Genomic DNA, 18403 nt, shown 5'->3' with positions numbered 1-18403 from the left:
GCTATTACTCCCAGTATTCAATTTGCAGTCTAAAAGGAATACTGTGATAAGGGCATGAGGACTGAACGAGATGCTAAGCTGCCTGTGAATGCTAACGTGCAGATGTTCTGACAAGATACAACAAAACATTAAAATTCAGCGTGTTTGACACTGGGAATTAGTCGCTCGTGGACAACAGTTTTGTTCTGATCAAGGTTAGGTACAAAAGGTGTGAAAGAGGAAAATTTTAAGATGTGGAGGTATAAGAACAAGCATTTGTCACGCCATGGTACAGTATTGGGGCAACCTTTGGTCAAGGATGCTGCATTAGTCTCACAGGTGTTTTTTAGAGCAATGTTTTCAGATAAAGGGAAGTAAAAACTTTATTCAGAATACACCATAGGTGTACATTTTCACCTCCCAAAATCCCCCAGAAATAACTACATCACTGCAGGGAAAGAGTACAGGGGTGTAAAAATGGGGTTAAAATTATGATGTTTTGGTAGCAAGTTTCCGCTGTTTGTTTGGCAACCTCATGGTGACGACAAGACTCCAGGAAGTCTCTGCTCTTGGCCAAGAAATAGTCTGTCAACCCATAAAACCGCAACATGTTGTTTTGAAACTTTTTGAAACTGTTTTTGGTACAGAGCAAACAAATGAGATAAAGCGTATTAATTATTGAGTTTTAGGGGTGCTGGTAGGAGGATTATGTTACCTTAGACAGAGCCAGGGTAGCTGTTTCCCTGTCTCCAGTCATTGTGCTAAGATAAGCTAATCGGTTGCTGGTGGTAACTTCATATTTACCGTACAGACATGAGAATGGTATCGGTTTCCTCATCTAACTCTCGGCAAGAAAGCAAATAAACGAATTTCCCAAAATGTTGAAATATTCCTTCTTAGTTTGACCTTCATATACTGTATTTTTTACTAACCTGATGGCTGTGATGAGACTCTTGATGGAGTCGGACACGGTTCGAGAGTGACCAGCCAGAACAGACCAGGTGGGCGGGTCTTTGGGGTTGATAACCAATGAGCGTGCAGTCTTGAGCAGGTGGGTGGAGCTGTCAAGCATAGAGCGTGCTGAGTGGAGGATGGGCTCCTGTGCCGCAAATCCCTACACAAAAACAGTTTTTTCAGCACATGCCACCTTCTATTGATCTAATAATACATGTAATCGGTGTACATGAATACTACAAACACTAATGTTCACATGGCCATACCTCGTTGCTGATTTGAGCTGGAATGCTGGCAAACTCTGGGTTGGAAGCAAATGTTGTCAGGTTTTCCACAGCCTCGATTAGCGGAGCCGTGGCGACCCGACACTTGTTCCTGTTCTCCTCCGAGAAATCCCCATCTAAAGCCTAGAACGTGAGAGAAACGGAATATGAAGGGGCTTGAAACAAATCTGGATAAACTAAAGTACCTATTAAGTTATCCAATCCATTGACAGAAGTCTGATGGAAATGATTTTTGTGAACAAATATGAGCTGATATGAATCCCAAATGTTTCAGAATTCACTCAACAGAAGATTCATCTAAATAATCCCACATCAATCACAAAGGACTTTACTGTCAAAGCTAAATCCATATCTATACTGTGGAAGGCCAATTAGGGGACAGAGCCAACCTTTTAACAAAACAGGCAAAGAAATCCTACCTTGATGGTTTTGACCAAGTTGGCGGTGCTGTTGGCCACCTCCTTGGCAGACTGGACAAAGTGCCTCTTGGCAACTGGGTTGGTTGTCTTGGAGGAAGCCAGACGGCAGGCGTTGCACAGTGCCGAGGTGTGCTTAGCAACAATGGTGGCTGCAGAGAGCACCTGCCACATTATAATCAACAAAATGTTAAATTAGTAAGTGAGATTTTATCTCAAAGAAATTGTTTATCAGTAGATGACAATGCAGTCATCAAGTGTTCATCTCTAGGTCATGACTATATATAAATCATCCAGCGTTTGTACCACTGACATTTCCATGTACTAAAAGTGTACTAAAAGGTATTTACTATTGTAACAGCATGCACCTCCCTTTAAGCTGGTTTAGACTGAAACTGACTTATGAATGCTGTGGGCGGCATATAATTAAGCTGTTAGTCTTAAACAAAGATTGTTGTTAAAGAAAATAAAGGTGATAATGAGGTAAATATTGGACTTTCAGACCCACAGTGAAGGCATCTGTCTACACAGTTGGGACACTTCTGCATCAGGTATTTGCAGAAAATAGAACATTTTGGGAGCTACAAAAACATGGCTCTCTCTTCAATAGTTTTAAAATTGCCAACTAATTTTTGTAGAAAATTTTATTCTGTTCTGTCTGTAATGGGGTTAAGTAATAAATGACCAAATTTTCTTTTTGAACTATTCCATTTAACACAAGAAGTGGGCCTCATTTAATTGTGGAAAATGACCAAAGATCTGTCTATAATGTCAGCAAGAGGTAAGGATTCAGGGGGTATTTTTACTCAAGACCAGCATGATAAGGAAATCTGCATGCACTCTGAGCAATGAAACAATCAATGATCCACTCATCCACGCAACACTCTGACCTGATAATAAATCATACTGTGACACATCTCTGCAGAAAAGCATACCCATCTAATTGTGCTGCCAACACCTAAACCTGTTGTAATGTAGATCAGACTTGAATATTGTAAGTGCATGTACCTGGGATGGACTACTGTCTGGGTCTACAAGATTCTGACAGGCCATCTGGATTGCCTGGTTGGCTTTGGCAAACTGGATGGGATCCACCAACCCCTGATGCCCTGCCTGACTGTTGGGATCAGACACACCCACCAGGTAGGAGGCCTGTGGCGGAAAAAAAAACCCAGCATTGCCACTACCAACAAAAAGGCAATATGATCTATTTAATAGCTCCTGTACTCTGAGAGTTGTTTCTCCACATTCTGTACCTGTCCTGCAGCTTCGGTGAGGCCACATAGAGCTTTTGAGGCTGATCCGACACAGTCTCCAAATGCGGACACATCTCCAGTCTTGCAGTTTTGAGAAATACCTGCCATAGACTCTCCCAGGACCTGGACAGAACAAAGGAGCAGGCAAGCAGAACAAAGAGATAAGAAAAGAGAGGAATGCTTAGGATGCTACACTCTGTGTGTGCAGAGTGCTTTTCTGTTTGATCACTAGACTGACTGATTTGAAGGCCTACCTTGGAGTTCTCCATCACACTCTCGATGCAGTCGAAGTAGGAGAGGTCACTGACCGGCTCGTTAGGATTGTCCAGCATTCCTCGGACAGCCTGGAAGATGAGTGAGCAGTATGAGTCTTAGATAGTATTTCCCAGGTGATTTATTTTTACAAAATTCTCTCAAAAATGCTAATCATTATTATTTCTTTGGGTACTACTCAGACAGACTGTGGTAAATAAGACTCCCATCAAGCCTTTGTTGATATGATTGCTGAATGTTCCCATTTGATCCCAAGGTTGTAAAGTTCTCTTTACCTCCAGCTCTCTCAGGGCGTTGTCACATTCCTTCTGGCCAGGAGCCTGCTGTGTACACAGTGTGATCAGCTGGTTAATGCTGTCAGTCACTGCTCTGAAACAAAGAAACAAACAGAAAAAATAAATAAATAAAATGAAAAAAATCACACCCTAGTCCTTGAAGGTGTATGGTAAGAAGTGCTTGTGAGCATGCTGGATTTGACACGCGTGAGCAAATTTACCAGAGGTTAGAAACAAGCCTGTGCATGTATCTGCATACCCTAAATTTCTTTCAACATGTCCTTTTGAAAATGTCTTGGAAGTTATTATTATTTTTTTGTATTTTATTAATTTTTTTTTTTTTTTTTTTTTTTTTTTTTTTTTAACAAGTGTGGTTGGCAGCTGCAGTCAATACCATCGTGAGCCGACGACTGAATGCATTTTGCTGATAACACGGACATCATAACAAAACACTCCTTAATGGGTAATATTATCGTGGTTCAATGTTCATGCTGAATGAGTTACTTACTGCTTAGTGGTGTAAAAAAAAACACTGAGTGGTTAAACATTGGAATGGTATTAGTCTGATAGCTTTAGCTTGTTTTTCAAGCTAATGACTGGAATAACTAATTCTTTGCTGCTGGCCTTATTGATAAACCAACTCTGTGACCTTCAGATCTTAACATTTGCCATCAAATTTTCAGTTGCTGCATCCTCACACTGGCCGAATGAAGGTTGTTCAGACAGGAAATATTAGATACACTACAATACATACACTATGGATAAAAGCATAAAAAAACACAATGTGTAGGTGTGTATGTGGCTAGCTGTGGTACCTTGCAGCAGCAGCTAGCAGGTTCTTGGCATTTGCTGCTGCAGGGTCTACAGACAGACTCTTAGCTGCCAGCAGCAGCTTGCTAGAAGCCATAGAGATGTTCTTCAGGTTACCAATCACCTGCACCTGGTCATCCTTTTTCTACAAAGAAAAAATCAAAAAGGCTGTTAAATCTGTTAGAGCCCTTTTTTAAAAGAGTCTGATGTTCTTGTGAAACTGATATAACAAAACCGACCTGAGTGTGGCCGGCCATCTCTATACCAGCATCCAGGAACTCATCAAAATCTTGGCTGAACTTTCCAGAGGCCACCGCCAGCTGGCTGCTTGAGCCTCTGGAGGCATGGACCACGTCGCCCGCTGACTGGTTCAGGTCTGCTGCTGTTAGACTCAGCTCGCTCTGGGCCTCCTGAAAGGACTTGGAGGCTGGAGGGATCTGGACGGAGGACACAGAAGGAGTTCATAATGAAAGTATGTATGTATGTATTTTTTTAAAAAGCAGTTACAAAAACATATACTGTAGGTGTGACAACAACCACAACAGCAGTTTATTGTTAACTGTGGATAAGCACTCAGTGATCTAAGATAAAACTGAAAAAAAAAGATTATTAAGTGAGCCCTTGCTGTGATGCCGCTAGAAAGAGAGGGTAATTATTAAATACTGATGTGACAATTCAAAAACTACCGCATCTGAGCCTCGCCGAAACAGCTGTATAATAATGATGTGTTTAATAAATGAGTGCGTCTGAACTGAAAATTCTGTGCTTAATTCAAACTGTATTTAATTTTTCAGTTTCAAACTTGAGAGTTGCTCACAAGTGAGAGTGGAGGGAATTTTTTAAAAAGCAATACAAAAATAAAATTATGACATTTTCCCTATTTCTTTACTAATGATAAAACATTAGTACTGTAGTCGTGTCAGGCTGTGACATAATTGAACAATGCTCTTGAAAATAGCTAAAAATAGTCACTGAAATAATGCCTGAAACTTTTCTATTCACTTTTAACTTGGATGGGCCACTAATCTTCATCAAGGATCTTTTTCCTGGGGGGCATTTAAAGAAAGACATTATGCTAATTTTGCTCTGGTGAGTCACAGACCAAACTCACAGTTTCAATCAGCAGCTTCTTGCTGGCCTCCCCGATGCTCTTGAGAGCCATGTCCACATCCTTCTGGCCAGGCAGACAGTTGACGCAGTTATTCAGCGAGTGAGACACAGCCTTGGCCACCTGGAACACACAGCAGGTTCACAGTAGTAGCTAGAAATCTGAAATTGAACAGCCTCATTTGCGTGTTTGTGATCCCCTTATTAAATTCTCTACATTGCTGATGAGAAAAAAATTGTGTGCTTAATTCAAACTGTGTTTAATTCAAACTGTCTATCATTTATTTTCTGGAGGAACTATGAGGAGGACAAGACATAAATAATTAATTTACTTGGCCTGTAAATATGCCACATTATAGGAGTCCCTTGCTATATTTGACAGGTGTTTCATGTATTACTAAGCAGATGTAGACAGTCATCTGGCTCAGACTTTGTCCTTAAGAACATATTTAGCAAAATATATTGAGCAAAGAAAGAAGTGCTGTTGGGCAAAAGAGCTGACTTTCCTTTCAAGTTTACATGGCTGCATGGTTAATTTCTTACAGATAAACAGATCCTGTTTAGCAATCTTTAAAAGTCACATTACTTCTAGGTAAAACACAGAGGATTCAACGAGTTCTACCAAATGTTTAGCGCCATTGAACTTTCTGTTTTAGTCCAAATTCAGACAAGTTAAAATACTGGGTTTGATGTGTAATGAATTAAAAATGTAACTACAATAATAAAACATTTATGAAACACATACACACACTGTATGTGGTGGTGAGAAAAATATGACTAAACATTTCCTTAAAATCAACTGCTGGGAGGGTGGAGATGAAGTTGAAGAATGACAGTCCAATTACAAGTGAATCAGTGCTTGAAAACAGAAGTCGCATGACTCACAAGTATTATTGTTTTGACAACCTGCAGAATTCTGTAGAACTGTCTTTGCAGTGACATTTGATGGTGTTAGCTTTATGGCACTGGTGCTATAGTCTGATGGAAAGATGAACTGAGCCTTCTAGCCTGCAGCATCAAGACTCACCCACAGTGTAAAAAAGGACAGACATGCAGGACTGTCTCCACACCCCTCGAGCAATCCTGAACCGTCTCACCTGTGCCAGCCTCTGCTGACTCTCAGCATCGCCGGGGGAAATCAGTGCCTGCTTGGCCTCATGAATGAGAAGCGCTGAGCCCTCCATAACGTCACGAGCTGAGTCCAGCATGGCAGCAGCAGCCTTGGGGTCTGTGGTGGAGGCAGCGACGCCGCGGGCCGCCTGGGCCAGTGTTTTCAGGGCCTGAGCTGTCTCCCTGGCTGCTATTCCTACACACAGAATCAGAGGTAAGAGAGAGTACAGATGTGACAGACAACAACTACAGTCAGAAAAGTATCTCAGAGGCATCATAGATAAAGGTGACATAGATGTATAAATTATCATGTACAAATTTTCACTAAACCTGTTTGCACAGGATGATTGTTTAATGCATAGAAAGTATTGCCTCTGTCCTGACAAATGTGTTGCAACAAGCAACATAGAAAATGTAAAAAATTAAAAAAAAAAAACACACAATTTGGTCCGAGAGTGTGTTTGCCTCACAGACGGGAACCAACAATACATGTCCCATGAGAAATGTGACACCTCATTTACAACACATCAGTTGGATGGGATAAAACAAATGGACTGAAGTCATATTATATGTAGCAGTTAAAGTTACTTAAGGAAAGTAAACCAGGTTCCAGCCGAGTGGAGAAAAAAAGGTTATTTGCCTTGCCTTACCCTACTGCATCATACAAAGCAGCCTGTTTATAGCACAATGTGAGGGCAAGATATTAACTGACTATTAATGCTGTATATTGTGTAATTCTAACTTGCCAGTAACTTACAGTTACAAAAGTGTTTGTGGCTGTGACGTATCAAGGATCTTCTGTTAAAATTGGCATCAATGCTCATGGTGGCTGTTGGGATCATGTATGTTCACAGCAAAAGTTGGATATTTATGACTAAGGAGTCAAAATACAAAGTTTATTTGAACACCGAAAGGCAGGTCTTATGGTGGCATAAGAAGAAGAGGTTGTGCAGTTTCTGAAGATCGAATTGAAAATTGACGAAGTCGGTACATCAGCAGTACCAACCTGTGTAGTGTTCATTTCCTTGTGCAGCACAGGTGAGCAGCTGAGCCATGGAGGATCCCACTGACTTAGAGGTGGTGCCCAGATCCTGAGCACACTTCTCCAACTAAAGCAGAGGAAAGGGGAAAAAAAATCAAACAGCAGCTTTATATGTAATTAACTAAAAACGAAATATTAGGCTGCAAACGCATTAGACTTCAGGCATGAGTTGTTGGGAGTCAATATCTTTTGTATAGCTTGACTGAACTAAATGCAACTGCAATTTTTCCTGTTCAGGTTGGAAGAATGAGTCCTGAGTCAATCTCATGGGTCTAAAATGTCCCTTACTGATTCTCCAGGTAGTGGTTTCAGCTGGGTATTAACAGCAGCCAGCTTGGCATCTTGCAGCTCACTTCTCAGTGTCTGGATGGCAGTGAGCGCAGAGTCGATCTCCATGGGCCCGCAGGCTTCATGAGCCTAGAAAATAAAAGGAAATCTGCTGTCACTCACAGTTTACATAGTTACAAGGGTCATTACTTATGTTTCGCACTTGTAAGTAGTGATCATTTAACAGAAATATATTTTTTAGTTATAAAAAAACACACATTTGCTACAAATCCTGCACTTGAGAAAAGTGCATCAAACTATCGTCTCAGGTCAACTGACAGTTGGCTCTATTTTTGACCATGCCCTGATTTTAACAATGAAGCTTAATATACATGATCCAAAGAGGTACAATGTCTTTCTGGAATGATGTAAGTGTATTAGGTTTGTTTCTGCATATGACTTCCTGCATGCACTGCCACATATGTGAGTGCCTGTTTGTATCTGTGCTCTACCTTCTGCGCAGAAGTCCTCAGCTCAGCCAGGCAGGTGGCCAGGTTCTTGGCACACTGACCCAGTTGCATGGCTGCAGCCTGATCCGTCACCGTGGGAACAGATGACTTGGCCGAGGTCACCATCTTACTACCAGGCTGCAGAGTGGACAAGAAAAAGGAAAAAGAAAAGGCTTAAATGTTTAATAAAAAATGGATTTTTCCTTAGAGCATTAAGGAACTGCCTAGAAAACTAAAAATGTTGCTCCAGGCAACAACAAAGAAGAGAAGTTAAATTATGTGGTGGCATTTGTGGAGACCCCACACTCTTGCATCAATTCTAAAAGTGCCACTGAGGCATTAAACACATAATCCCATCACACCACTGCTTCCATAACTGCCTGCTTACACCAAAAAAGAGGTTACAGGCCTATTTTTAATGGATCCCCACATGGCAGAAACACTATTTATACTTTGTTCAGCCTGGTTCCCAATGTAGGACTGAAGTTACTCAATTTGAGTATGGGGACATAAAGTTTTAACAATCTTTTCTCCAGCAAAGGTGAGAAGTGGTAAGGCCATTGTGTGTGAGTGCGTGTGTGTGTGTGTCCGTACTGCACCTGTAGGAAGTTCTGGCTGGCAATTATGAGTGCTAATTGTGCACTGAGGTCCTCTGGTTTGGCCTGACTGCCACGCACCCCCTGGACGAGTTGTGGGATGTGGTCTGCCACTGCCTATGCACAGACACATGCACACGCATATACACAGACTTAAAAACAGTCAAAATGGAGTTTTCACAGATTAAATAAAAGCCTCAGTATAAAATCCCTCTATTATACGATTCTATAAATCAGAAAGCAAGCAATTTGGATGCACACAATACAATGACAGCTGATAAAAACGTGCTCAATAAGGATATGAAAGAAAAATATTATGAAGTAAACAGTCTAAATAATTCATTAAAGGAGGTAAAATGGAACAAACCAAACAAAAAGCATTGTTCCTCACCTTACAGCTCTGCACCAGCTGCTGGTGAGCAGCAGTGTTCTTGTTGGAGGCGGCAGCATTTTGAGCAGCAGCGATGGTCTGTGTGGCTGCAGCCGCAGCTTGCTTGGCAGCATTCTGAGGAATATTAAGACCCATACAAACATCCACATGGAGAAATATTGTGGTATGAGGGATTTAAAATTACTGATATTTTTTCTACATGGGTTTGTGTTTCCTTGTATTTCCAAAATTTCTCTCCACAAGATGATAAGCTGAAAGCATCTCTGTGAATGTAGGCTGCATGAATAAATGATTAAGCAATAGTATATTTTAAAGCATTTGAGTGGAAACACAATATAAATAAAAGCTTGGCCCATACATTTTTATGTTCAATTTGAGATCTTACACCTTGTTTTTAGAATAAATTATTGTAGATAATAAAAATCCTAATATATTACTACAACTAATAATAATAATAATAATATTAATAATAACAATAATAAAATATGCATACAACTACAACAAACTATAAAAGGACAAGAGACTACCCAACTTGTAAAGTATGTAATGAGTTGAATATTTTAATTTGAAGTGGTATTGAGTGGCAAGTCAAACCCTGAGGCAAATGAGCCCCTTTCAATCTCTTCTCAAGATAGATCACTCTTTTTCCTATTTCAGGACCATTTAAAAAGAGTTAACAACAAACCTAAACCTAAATCAACACCTAATACTTGCTGTGATGCCTTCACTTGTGCTTTATAGTATCGTAATATTGAGATACTTGATGGTGACATTTAGGGTTGGTCTTGGTGCAAATGTCGTCTTTATTGTAAATCTTTTTAGGATTCAGGAAGAAATAGCCTCTTCCTGAAGGAGCCATTTCTCTCGGGACAAAATGTGGCAACACTGACCTCCAGTCTGTTAATCAGTTTCTTCTTAATGGCATTCTGAGCAGCAGCGTTGGTGGCCACACGCAGCCCTTCCGCAGCCTCCCTCAGTCTTTGCTGCTGGTCTTCGTTCTCTGGGTATGCCGCCGCGCCCTGAGAACACACACATACACACACAGATCAGCAAATACACGACAGGTGAGCAGCATGGGAAAACAGCTGGTTGAGTAGAGGCTGAATGATCGGTTCATAATATTCCCTGCCTTTCTACAATCTTTAAAAAGATGATTTTTTTTGCACTACTTCTTTCTTTGAAAAGCATTATCATTCCTGAGTGAGTGAGTGAGTAACATGTCAGCACTCACATCACACACCTACTGAGACAAGCAGCAGAAACGCCCACACAACTGCCATTAGCACATGCAAGTAATCTTAGAATATCCAATCAGTGCACACAGACGTTTGAAAATGACGCAGACTTAATCGCTGCACTCAAACTCAGCTGCAGCTTCTCATCACCCGAACAATTAGTTCTTTGTTGATGGCTAAATGTCAATGAGCGATGCTGTTTATTTATATTAACAAGCAGCTCTTTTTATCTTCTTGTTTGTGAATCCAGCGTTACAAGTTAAGTTCTGAGACCAATATCACTTAGCCCCACCGTGTCTTCTGCTGCTGGAGAGGAAGCTAAGCCTGCTGCCATTAGGATAATTAATTGGGAACTCGGCAGCTTCCCCTGCAGCGACACTGACAGGTGGGTGTGCTACTGAAAACCCATGTCAATAAGGTAATGTTTAACCCCACAGATGCTACTGGCAGAACTCGCCACAGACAGAGATATCACTATGAACAAGGCACACAAGTGTACAAACAGAAAAAAAGTCATTTTGCTGCTGACTTCAAGACTTTGTACAACACTTGACCAGCGTCAAATCAGTCGAGTTTGCAGCTGTCGTCTGCCTGCTGCCAACTGCTGACACCATTTAAATTTAACAGCCAATTTGCATAGCTATTAAAAAGTGCTGATTTCCAGAGGAAGTAACAAGATATCACGTGCAAGAATTCATCATGGCGAACTAGCCTTCAAAAAGTGAGCTCTGTTTTACAGTGATACAATACATGTACAATAAGTGTTTGACTAAAGCAAATCATTACCTGACATGGGCTTTAAAAAACAAAGCATAAACACAGTCAGCTGTAAAACATACAGTCCAAAAACTAAACTGCACCAGCTCAATCAATCAGTTACCACGGCAACGGCTGGCTGAGGTCTCAGCCTCCACTGACACAGATAAATATACAGCTGTGATGGTGATAAGTCTGGCATCAAACTCGACCATCAAGCCAGCTGGAGGGCGTCATTTAATTTTCATGGTGGCAGTCGAGAGTTATTAATATCAGTGTGTGATTCCGTAGACAGATAATGAGACTGATGTAGAGAGATAGCAGATAAATAGTTTGGATAGAGCAAGATGGGAAGAGTGGCAAAGCTAAGCCTGCCCTTCAGCAGTCTGGGAAGAAAGAGTCTCATGTCCTCTTACTCTTCATCATGTTTCGCTGGAAACTTGAGATGTGAGAAGAACGGGATGCTGAATTTAAACGCTGTATGGATTATAATATTTCAACCCTCATTTTGTACTTATTTGGCCATTCATTCTGTGTTCAGATTTCCTCATTGGCTAATTCCTGGCCATTGCTGTTTATAAGGGGAAGGTCTATAGCTGCACTTCTAAACACACTGCTATTAAACCAAAGGATTAAACCAGACTGTGTATAAATCAATGCACTAAACAGGATTGTCGCATTCCAATTAATTAAAACTGTCCACTACCATGTTTACGCTGGATATCCAACATGCTGCATAGCATCAGCAAAGCAGAATTTCTGTTATTTAGTCACCTTATTAAAAAATAAATAAAATGTATGCAACTTGTATATTTGAGATTAAAGAGAATGTGGCTATGAGAGCTACAAGTTGCCTTCACTATCCAGTAAAAGATTGTACCAATCCTAATAGTAATTCTATGGCAATTATATAAACAAAACTAAAACCAAAGAGTGTCAGAGCCTCATTAAAGCCAGGTTGGGAGCAGGGTTGCAAAGCCCAAATATGTGTTGACCCATTTACATTAACAGCAAACGCAGCTTATTTGGGGTCCTTTTGGTCTGAAAGGGGTTTCAGAGACACATCCTGCAGCTGCTAGATAAAGAGTAAATCCCTGAATAATTTCAAAAACACAATCAAAGCACACAAGGTGTTTTGTCTGAGAGGAGAACACATTTTCTAATTCACAACTAAGATCTCTAAATTCAGACAAATCTTATTAGAAAGGAATAACTCAAAAAATCTACAAACCCACAAAACTAATTTAATGTCAGTGGACCGACTCCATCATTAATTGTTTTTATGCTCTGATTTCCAGCTTAGTAAGAAAGTTGAACATGTTTGCAGATGTTGACTTTTGTAAAAAAATAAACACACCATGGGTTCCAGTTGTTTTTAAATTAAAGATCTGTCCATACCCATACATTTTTATTGAAAAAAAGTTTTAAAGGTCATCTTTTATTAATGAAATAACACTTTACAAACACGACTAAGCAGAATCACTTTCAAAACTGTCATCCTTGGTCTTTTTGCGCACACACACACACGCACACACACACACACACACACACACACACACACACTTGGGGTGTCTTACTCAGCTTCTTTCCCCTCTGCTGTCATGGAAACGGTCACAGTATGTACAAGAGAATAAAATCCAGCCCTGTAGATTTTCATCTGGTCTTAAGAAATGTCACTACTGTGATTAAAACCAAAACCTTTCAAGACTTTTTTGGGTTAACTATATGAATTATGCATGGACTAAATCTTGTTTTAAACTAGCCCCTCGGTTCAGTAAACATACTGCTTTTTGCTCACAAAAGTTGAAATATAAATGCAAAATTACAAGAAAATAAACAGACAAACGCTGCTTACCTTTGCAGCCTCCACCATCCTTGCGGTGGCATCAGCCAGCAATTTAGCAGCTGCCAGCAACTTCTTAGAATTGTCAACGTCCACCTCTGCCTCAGCATCAGACCTCATGGCATTCACCAGGTCTGAGGTGGCCTGAGCCAACACCCGAGCCTGACGAACCATCTCTCCTGAGAGGTGATTAGAGAAGACAGAGGTAGTGTTGAGGTGAGTGGAAGGAGAGCGAGAGATGAGAAAAATTGGAGAAACGTGGATTAATGTATGAGTCATACTAATGTTGTTGTATGAGATTATTGTCATGAAAAAACCTCCAAAATAAAATCCATCTTCATTTCTTTAACCACTTGCAATAATAGTCAAACTGTGCTTGATGTTGCTTTTCTCGTGTGCAAGTTAGTGTGCAAGTGATGCAAAGCTGGCAAACCTTAGGAGAGCTGATAAATATTTCAACAAACTGCACTGATTTTTTATTTGATACCATTTAATTTTGTATCAGTAAGAGAAATTCAAGGTGTATTTGTTAAAAAGGATGCTGACTCATACTGTGTCTGAAGTCGCGGACAACAATGAGCTTTCAGAATAAAAAAAGCACCTGGTGGGAGAAAACAAGAACGAAAGAATCAAACATCTTTCACTCAGCTCAGTGCGGTTGGATTTCTTGCTCTCCCTGATCACATGTGCGTAATGTTATAACACCTATAAGTGTTTTGAAGAAAGAATTGGATACAATTCCTGGTGTTTTTGAATCCCTCGGAAAATGTTTAGAATCAGACTAATGAGGTAAGACAAAAAGGATTGTTGTGTATATTCTCTCTGTCGAAGCAGACCTGGCACACCACAAAAGCTGTTTGGCGGTAAGTCTCTATAATTCATGTAAATATATCCAATCTGCCAACACTGCACTACAGAAGGATTGACTCTTTTTTTTCCCCTCTTCACATTTCATGTTTGTACCTGAATGCCAGGTTTGACATAACCTGACATATTTGACACCAGTTCAAAGACAGTATTCTCCAACTAGCTGCCTGTATTGAGGCCTCAGCAGAGCAAATTTGTCTATCAAGCCAATCCATTGGGCTGAGCTGACCGCTGGGCCGGGACATTCTCTGTGCATCTCTTTCTCTGCTGTCAGACTTGTTAACATCACTGTCAGCTTTTCTCTGTGGCTTCACCAGCGCTGACAGCACTCCATTCAAACCCACCATCATGCCAGTCTCTCTGAGGAGAAGACAGGATGAAGCACGATACACATCTACTCAGAAACCAGAAACTTTAGATCTGTGGAAAGCAAGTTTTAAGGCTTAGATTAGATATAGGTTATGTGGTTTTTCATTACTTGTTTGAAACAAATTTTGCCACATTTTAGACTGATTTTCAAAGCATGAAAGGAGCCAAAATTGTGCCGCATTCATTTAGAAACTCTTTGATGGGTTGAGTGGTATGACAGGGGAGGCATGTGTAACATGCACGTAACTACCACCAGTATGACCAAATAAAATTCAGAATAGCATAGCGTGCATGATATTAAACGATCAATCACTGAGCTCTGCTTAAAAACCATCAGCTACCTGGATTTTTTGTTCATAGTTTATTGAGCATTTTAATTCATTATTTGCAGGCGACAACTGTATTATTGCGTCTACAGCCATGCTAGTGGCTCTGTGGGCTGTACTTAGCCACAGTGACGCTTTGAGCTAAATGGTAACATTGGCATGCTAACATGCTCACAATGACAACTCTAACATGCTGATGTTTAGCAGGTATAACGTTTACCATGTTCACCAATTTAGTTTAGCATATTAGCATGCTAGCTTTTGCTAATTAGCACTAAAGACCGAGCTGAGGCTGATGGAAATGTGATTACTTTTGCAGGTATTTGGTCATAAAATATAGTATTGGACAAATAAAAAATGAGCTGATGATGGCTCTAGATGAAAAATGAAGGGATCGCGCCAAAGTGATCATTCATCCTGAGTGGAAAATTAGTGTATGTACCAAATGTCATATCAATCCATCCAATAATTGTTGAGATATTTCAGTCTGGACCAAAGTGGTGGACTGACATCAAAGACCGACATTGAGCTCCCTAGAGCCACACGGCTAGCATGACTAATAAAAGCTAAAACCTCACTGAAAGTCACTGTGGGTTGTACTTTCCTGCTAATAACTGCCTAAACCATGATTGCTTTTCAAATTAAAAATAAATTTTCAGTTAAAAGTCAATTAATTAACCTGTTCCTTAACCTATGTACATAATTACAAACAAAAGTGCATTAATTTCAACATATTTCGGCCTTTTTCTGTATTTATGAGCATTTGCAGTATTGAAAAAGTCCCCACAATGGCTAGATGTGGATGCACAATTATGATTCCTTCATTGTCTCAGCTTTTCATCTCCAAGCAATATCTTTTTTTGCACTCACCTGCGTCTCCCATCGAACTGAAGATACTCTCAGTGACAGTCATAATGGTGTCTGTGGCCTGGTCATAGCGCCCGATAGGCTCTCCCCTTGACGTGTACTGACGAACATGTTGCAGGAGATCTCCCAGAGCCTGACTCACCACGCTGGCTGCTGCGCTCACCTTCAATACAGGAGATGCACATCATCAATGTTAGTGCTGTGTCTTAAGCTGCATTATTCCCTGCTTCTTATTCCATCAGGCTGGGGAGCAGCACACTGGACTCATTATCTTCATTGCTTCTTAAGCCGGGTGTTAGTACACAAACTGAATACCATCAATAAAAAACCTCCGCTGTGGTTTAAATGACAAAAGCTTGAGAATAACTTTTCTAGGAAACAAACCAGTCAACACATATGTTGCTAATTAGCATTTTCTGGGTCACACTTGTGATATACCTCATTATCTTCTGAGACAAAACAAAAAATGATACATGGAACAAGAGTTCAGTGCACAGTAGGTCTGTACATTAATCAAGCTGACCTGTTTGAGGAGCTCGCCATCTTCTGTGGCTGAGAGGCAGGCCTGGACACAGCTTTCCACCGAGCGATCCACCAGCTTTCCAGCTTCAATTAACTGCTCCTGGCAAACTGGTGAACTGATGGTGGGACTCACCACCTACAACAACAACAACAACAACAACAACGTGAAAAGTGTAAAAATAATGGCATCATGTTCTGCAAAAGTTGCAGTATGTGAAAGATCCAACATTTTTCTCCAGTTTAAAGGTCCAAATGGTAAAAAAAAAAAAGAGAAACAAAAAAGTTTGCGTGAAAAGTGAAAATTGGAAGTATTCAATAAAACCCCAATGTAATCTCTATCTAATTTCCCTAATGTGACTCAAACATTCATGGTAAACATATTTTACATGGGAATAAATGCACTGCTATAATAGTCTTTTCATCATTGAATCACAAATCACATTTCACAGAGAACAGAGTAAACAGAAAAAGGAGAGAAAAAAAGATTTGAAAGGGATTCAGCAGATGGTTCTCATCACATTGTCGTGCAGAGAGAGGTGAGTATTTGTTTAGTAAATGCAACTATTCAGATTGGTAGCCAGGAGGGCATTTAAACTAATTAGAGGCATGTGGGTTGTACAATTAAAGATGTGCAAATATGATGAGGACACAGGGTATTTAACTTGGTGCATCCTGATATATTCACTCTCTAAAAATCCTTTTTTTAGCTAGTTATTAGTGATTTAAATATTTGAAGAAAAAAATACATCTTTACCAAACCTCAATGCACAGCCTACTTGAACAAAATAGCTTTAACAATAGCTTCCCAAGTGATATCCATACACCACTGCAAGTGTAATATTTAAACCCGAAACAGATCTGACATAATAAACGGAAGAACATTACACCACCAGTGCATCATTTCATCCACAACATCCAATGAATGCACTTTTTGGGGATTGAGTGCATCTTATACAAATACTGATATGATGCGAGTCATTTAGTACACCAAGTCTCATATTTCATGCTTGGTAGCATTGGTGAATGCTCAGCACTCTTGGTTTTTTTTGCACAGGTTTATTCATATTCATTTGAACGTCCTACCAACATATTTTGTACCTTGGCACATGCCACCAGCTGGGAGGTGGACAGGGCACACTGAGTGGCAGCAGCAATGACCCGGTTCTGAAGCACGGTGTCCTCTGCAACCTGGGCCACGTTCTTGGCCTTCAGCACCAACATGGCAGCAGCATTGGCCACTGCTTTGGCTAGATTCATCAGGATGTCCTACGAAAACAGGTGGCAAAGATGGAATAAAAACCTAAAAACCATCTCACAGAAATAGGTCATCTAACTGCCATCAGTTTTTAACAGGAAAAGCAAGTGTTTGCTTCTTTGTACATTATAAACATATACTTAAATATAGAAATCCCATTAAAGGGCATCAACAATCTAATCTAATTTAAAAAAAACAAAACACATTTACCCACTGCACATCTGTACAACTCATCATTACTGATTTACTGGAAAATACACTCCAGTGCGTGGTGATATGCAGGCTGAAGAAAAGTTGTGTTGATTTGATCTCTACATAACCTCGATACACATTGTATTACAGTAACAATCATGATTCAGCCAAGTATGAGCTACATGAAAGAAAAACACAAGATTAACAGCTAGAATAGCATTCAATTCAAAACAAAAACATCCAGCCAAAATACGAACAAAAGACAAAAAATAATTCCCTCCATATTCCCCTGTTTATTGTGTGTTTTTGATTAACCGAGTGGCAGCGCCTGAGGACTGAGTTTTCTTGGAATATTATACAGATTGTGGTGGTGATGATAAATGGACGGGGTGCAGCGTTACCTGGAACCTCTCGTCTGTCTCGCTCTCTCCAATCTGGCGCAGGAGGTCTCCACTGGCCTGGCCGATGCTGCCTGCTGCTGTCAGCACAGTCTGTCTGGGCTGCAGACACACACGCACACACACACACAAACACACAAACAAAGTGAAAACCATCAGGATGTAAAAACTGCGTATAGACACCTGGTTGGAAACTGCATCATCTGGTATCTTGAGATATGGCTTGTACGTAACCTGTGTTTGACTGTATTGTATGCTGAATCTAAAACAACATCAGTGCCATTTGAGTTTTTTATGCTGTTTACAAACATTAGTATGTCATACAAGACTCATAACTGTGATGAATGGTCTGTGTTTTTAAGCTCTTTGAGTGTACTGAAATCATACTGCACATTGCTTATTAGTTCTTTAAACACGAAGCAATATATATCATATTGCTACACTAAGACACAGTTAATTCTAACAAACAGCCAGCATCTCTTTGTCTAACTAGCGTACAGGCTA

General features: G+C 40.2%; 1 protein-coding gene across 7 annotated transcripts in view; it reads right to left on the bottom strand.

Annotated features, from left to right (window-relative positions):
• tln2a (talin 2a) overlaps positions 1-18403 on the bottom strand; it is a 92915-nt gene that overhangs the window by 18307 nt on the left and 56205 nt on the right. For 6 of the 7 annotated variants that reach the window (XM_044190709.1, XM_044190730.1, XM_044190740.1 and 3 more), the window contains 22 exons: positions 17903-18001; positions 17153-17320; positions 16056-16190; positions 15536-15695; positions 13116-13282; positions 10160-10288; positions 9270-9383; positions 8882-8995; positions 8286-8420; positions 7795-7923; positions 7471-7573; positions 6452-6660; positions 5359-5478; positions 4487-4684; positions 4253-4392; positions 3438-3531; positions 3144-3233; positions 2890-3012; positions 2642-2785; positions 1637-1798; positions 1200-1340; positions 912-1093 (listed from right to left, as the gene is read on the bottom strand). In XM_044190709.1, coding sequence (XP_044046644.1) covers positions 912-1093; positions 1200-1340; positions 1637-1798; positions 2642-2785; positions 2890-3012; positions 3144-3233; positions 3438-3531; positions 4253-4392; positions 4487-4684; positions 5359-5478; positions 6452-6660; positions 7471-7573; positions 7795-7923; positions 8286-8420; positions 8882-8995; positions 9270-9383; positions 10160-10288; positions 13116-13282; positions 15536-15695; positions 16056-16190; positions 17153-17320; positions 17903-18001 — 3056 coding nt within the window. The remainder of the gene's footprint in view (positions 1-911; positions 1094-1199; positions 1341-1636; positions 1799-2641; positions 2786-2889; positions 3013-3143; positions 3234-3437; positions 3532-4252; positions 4393-4486; positions 4685-5358; positions 5479-6451; positions 6661-7470; positions 7574-7794; positions 7924-8285; positions 8421-8881; positions 8996-9269; positions 9384-10159; positions 10289-13115; positions 13283-15535; positions 15696-16055; positions 16191-17152; positions 17321-17902; positions 18002-18403) is intronic. The other variant, XM_044190760.1, reaches the window with a different exon arrangement.

The sequence above is a fragment of the Siniperca chuatsi genome, linkage group LG1, assembly GCF_020085105.1.
Source record: "Siniperca chuatsi isolate FFG_IHB_CAS linkage group LG1, ASM2008510v1, whole genome shotgun sequence".
In the NCBI taxonomy this organism is placed as follows: domain Eukaryota; kingdom Metazoa; phylum Chordata; class Actinopteri; order Centrarchiformes; family Sinipercidae; genus Siniperca; species Siniperca chuatsi.
Note: the sequence above shows the minus strand (reverse complement) of the source record. Positions and strands in the feature narration are given on the sequence as shown.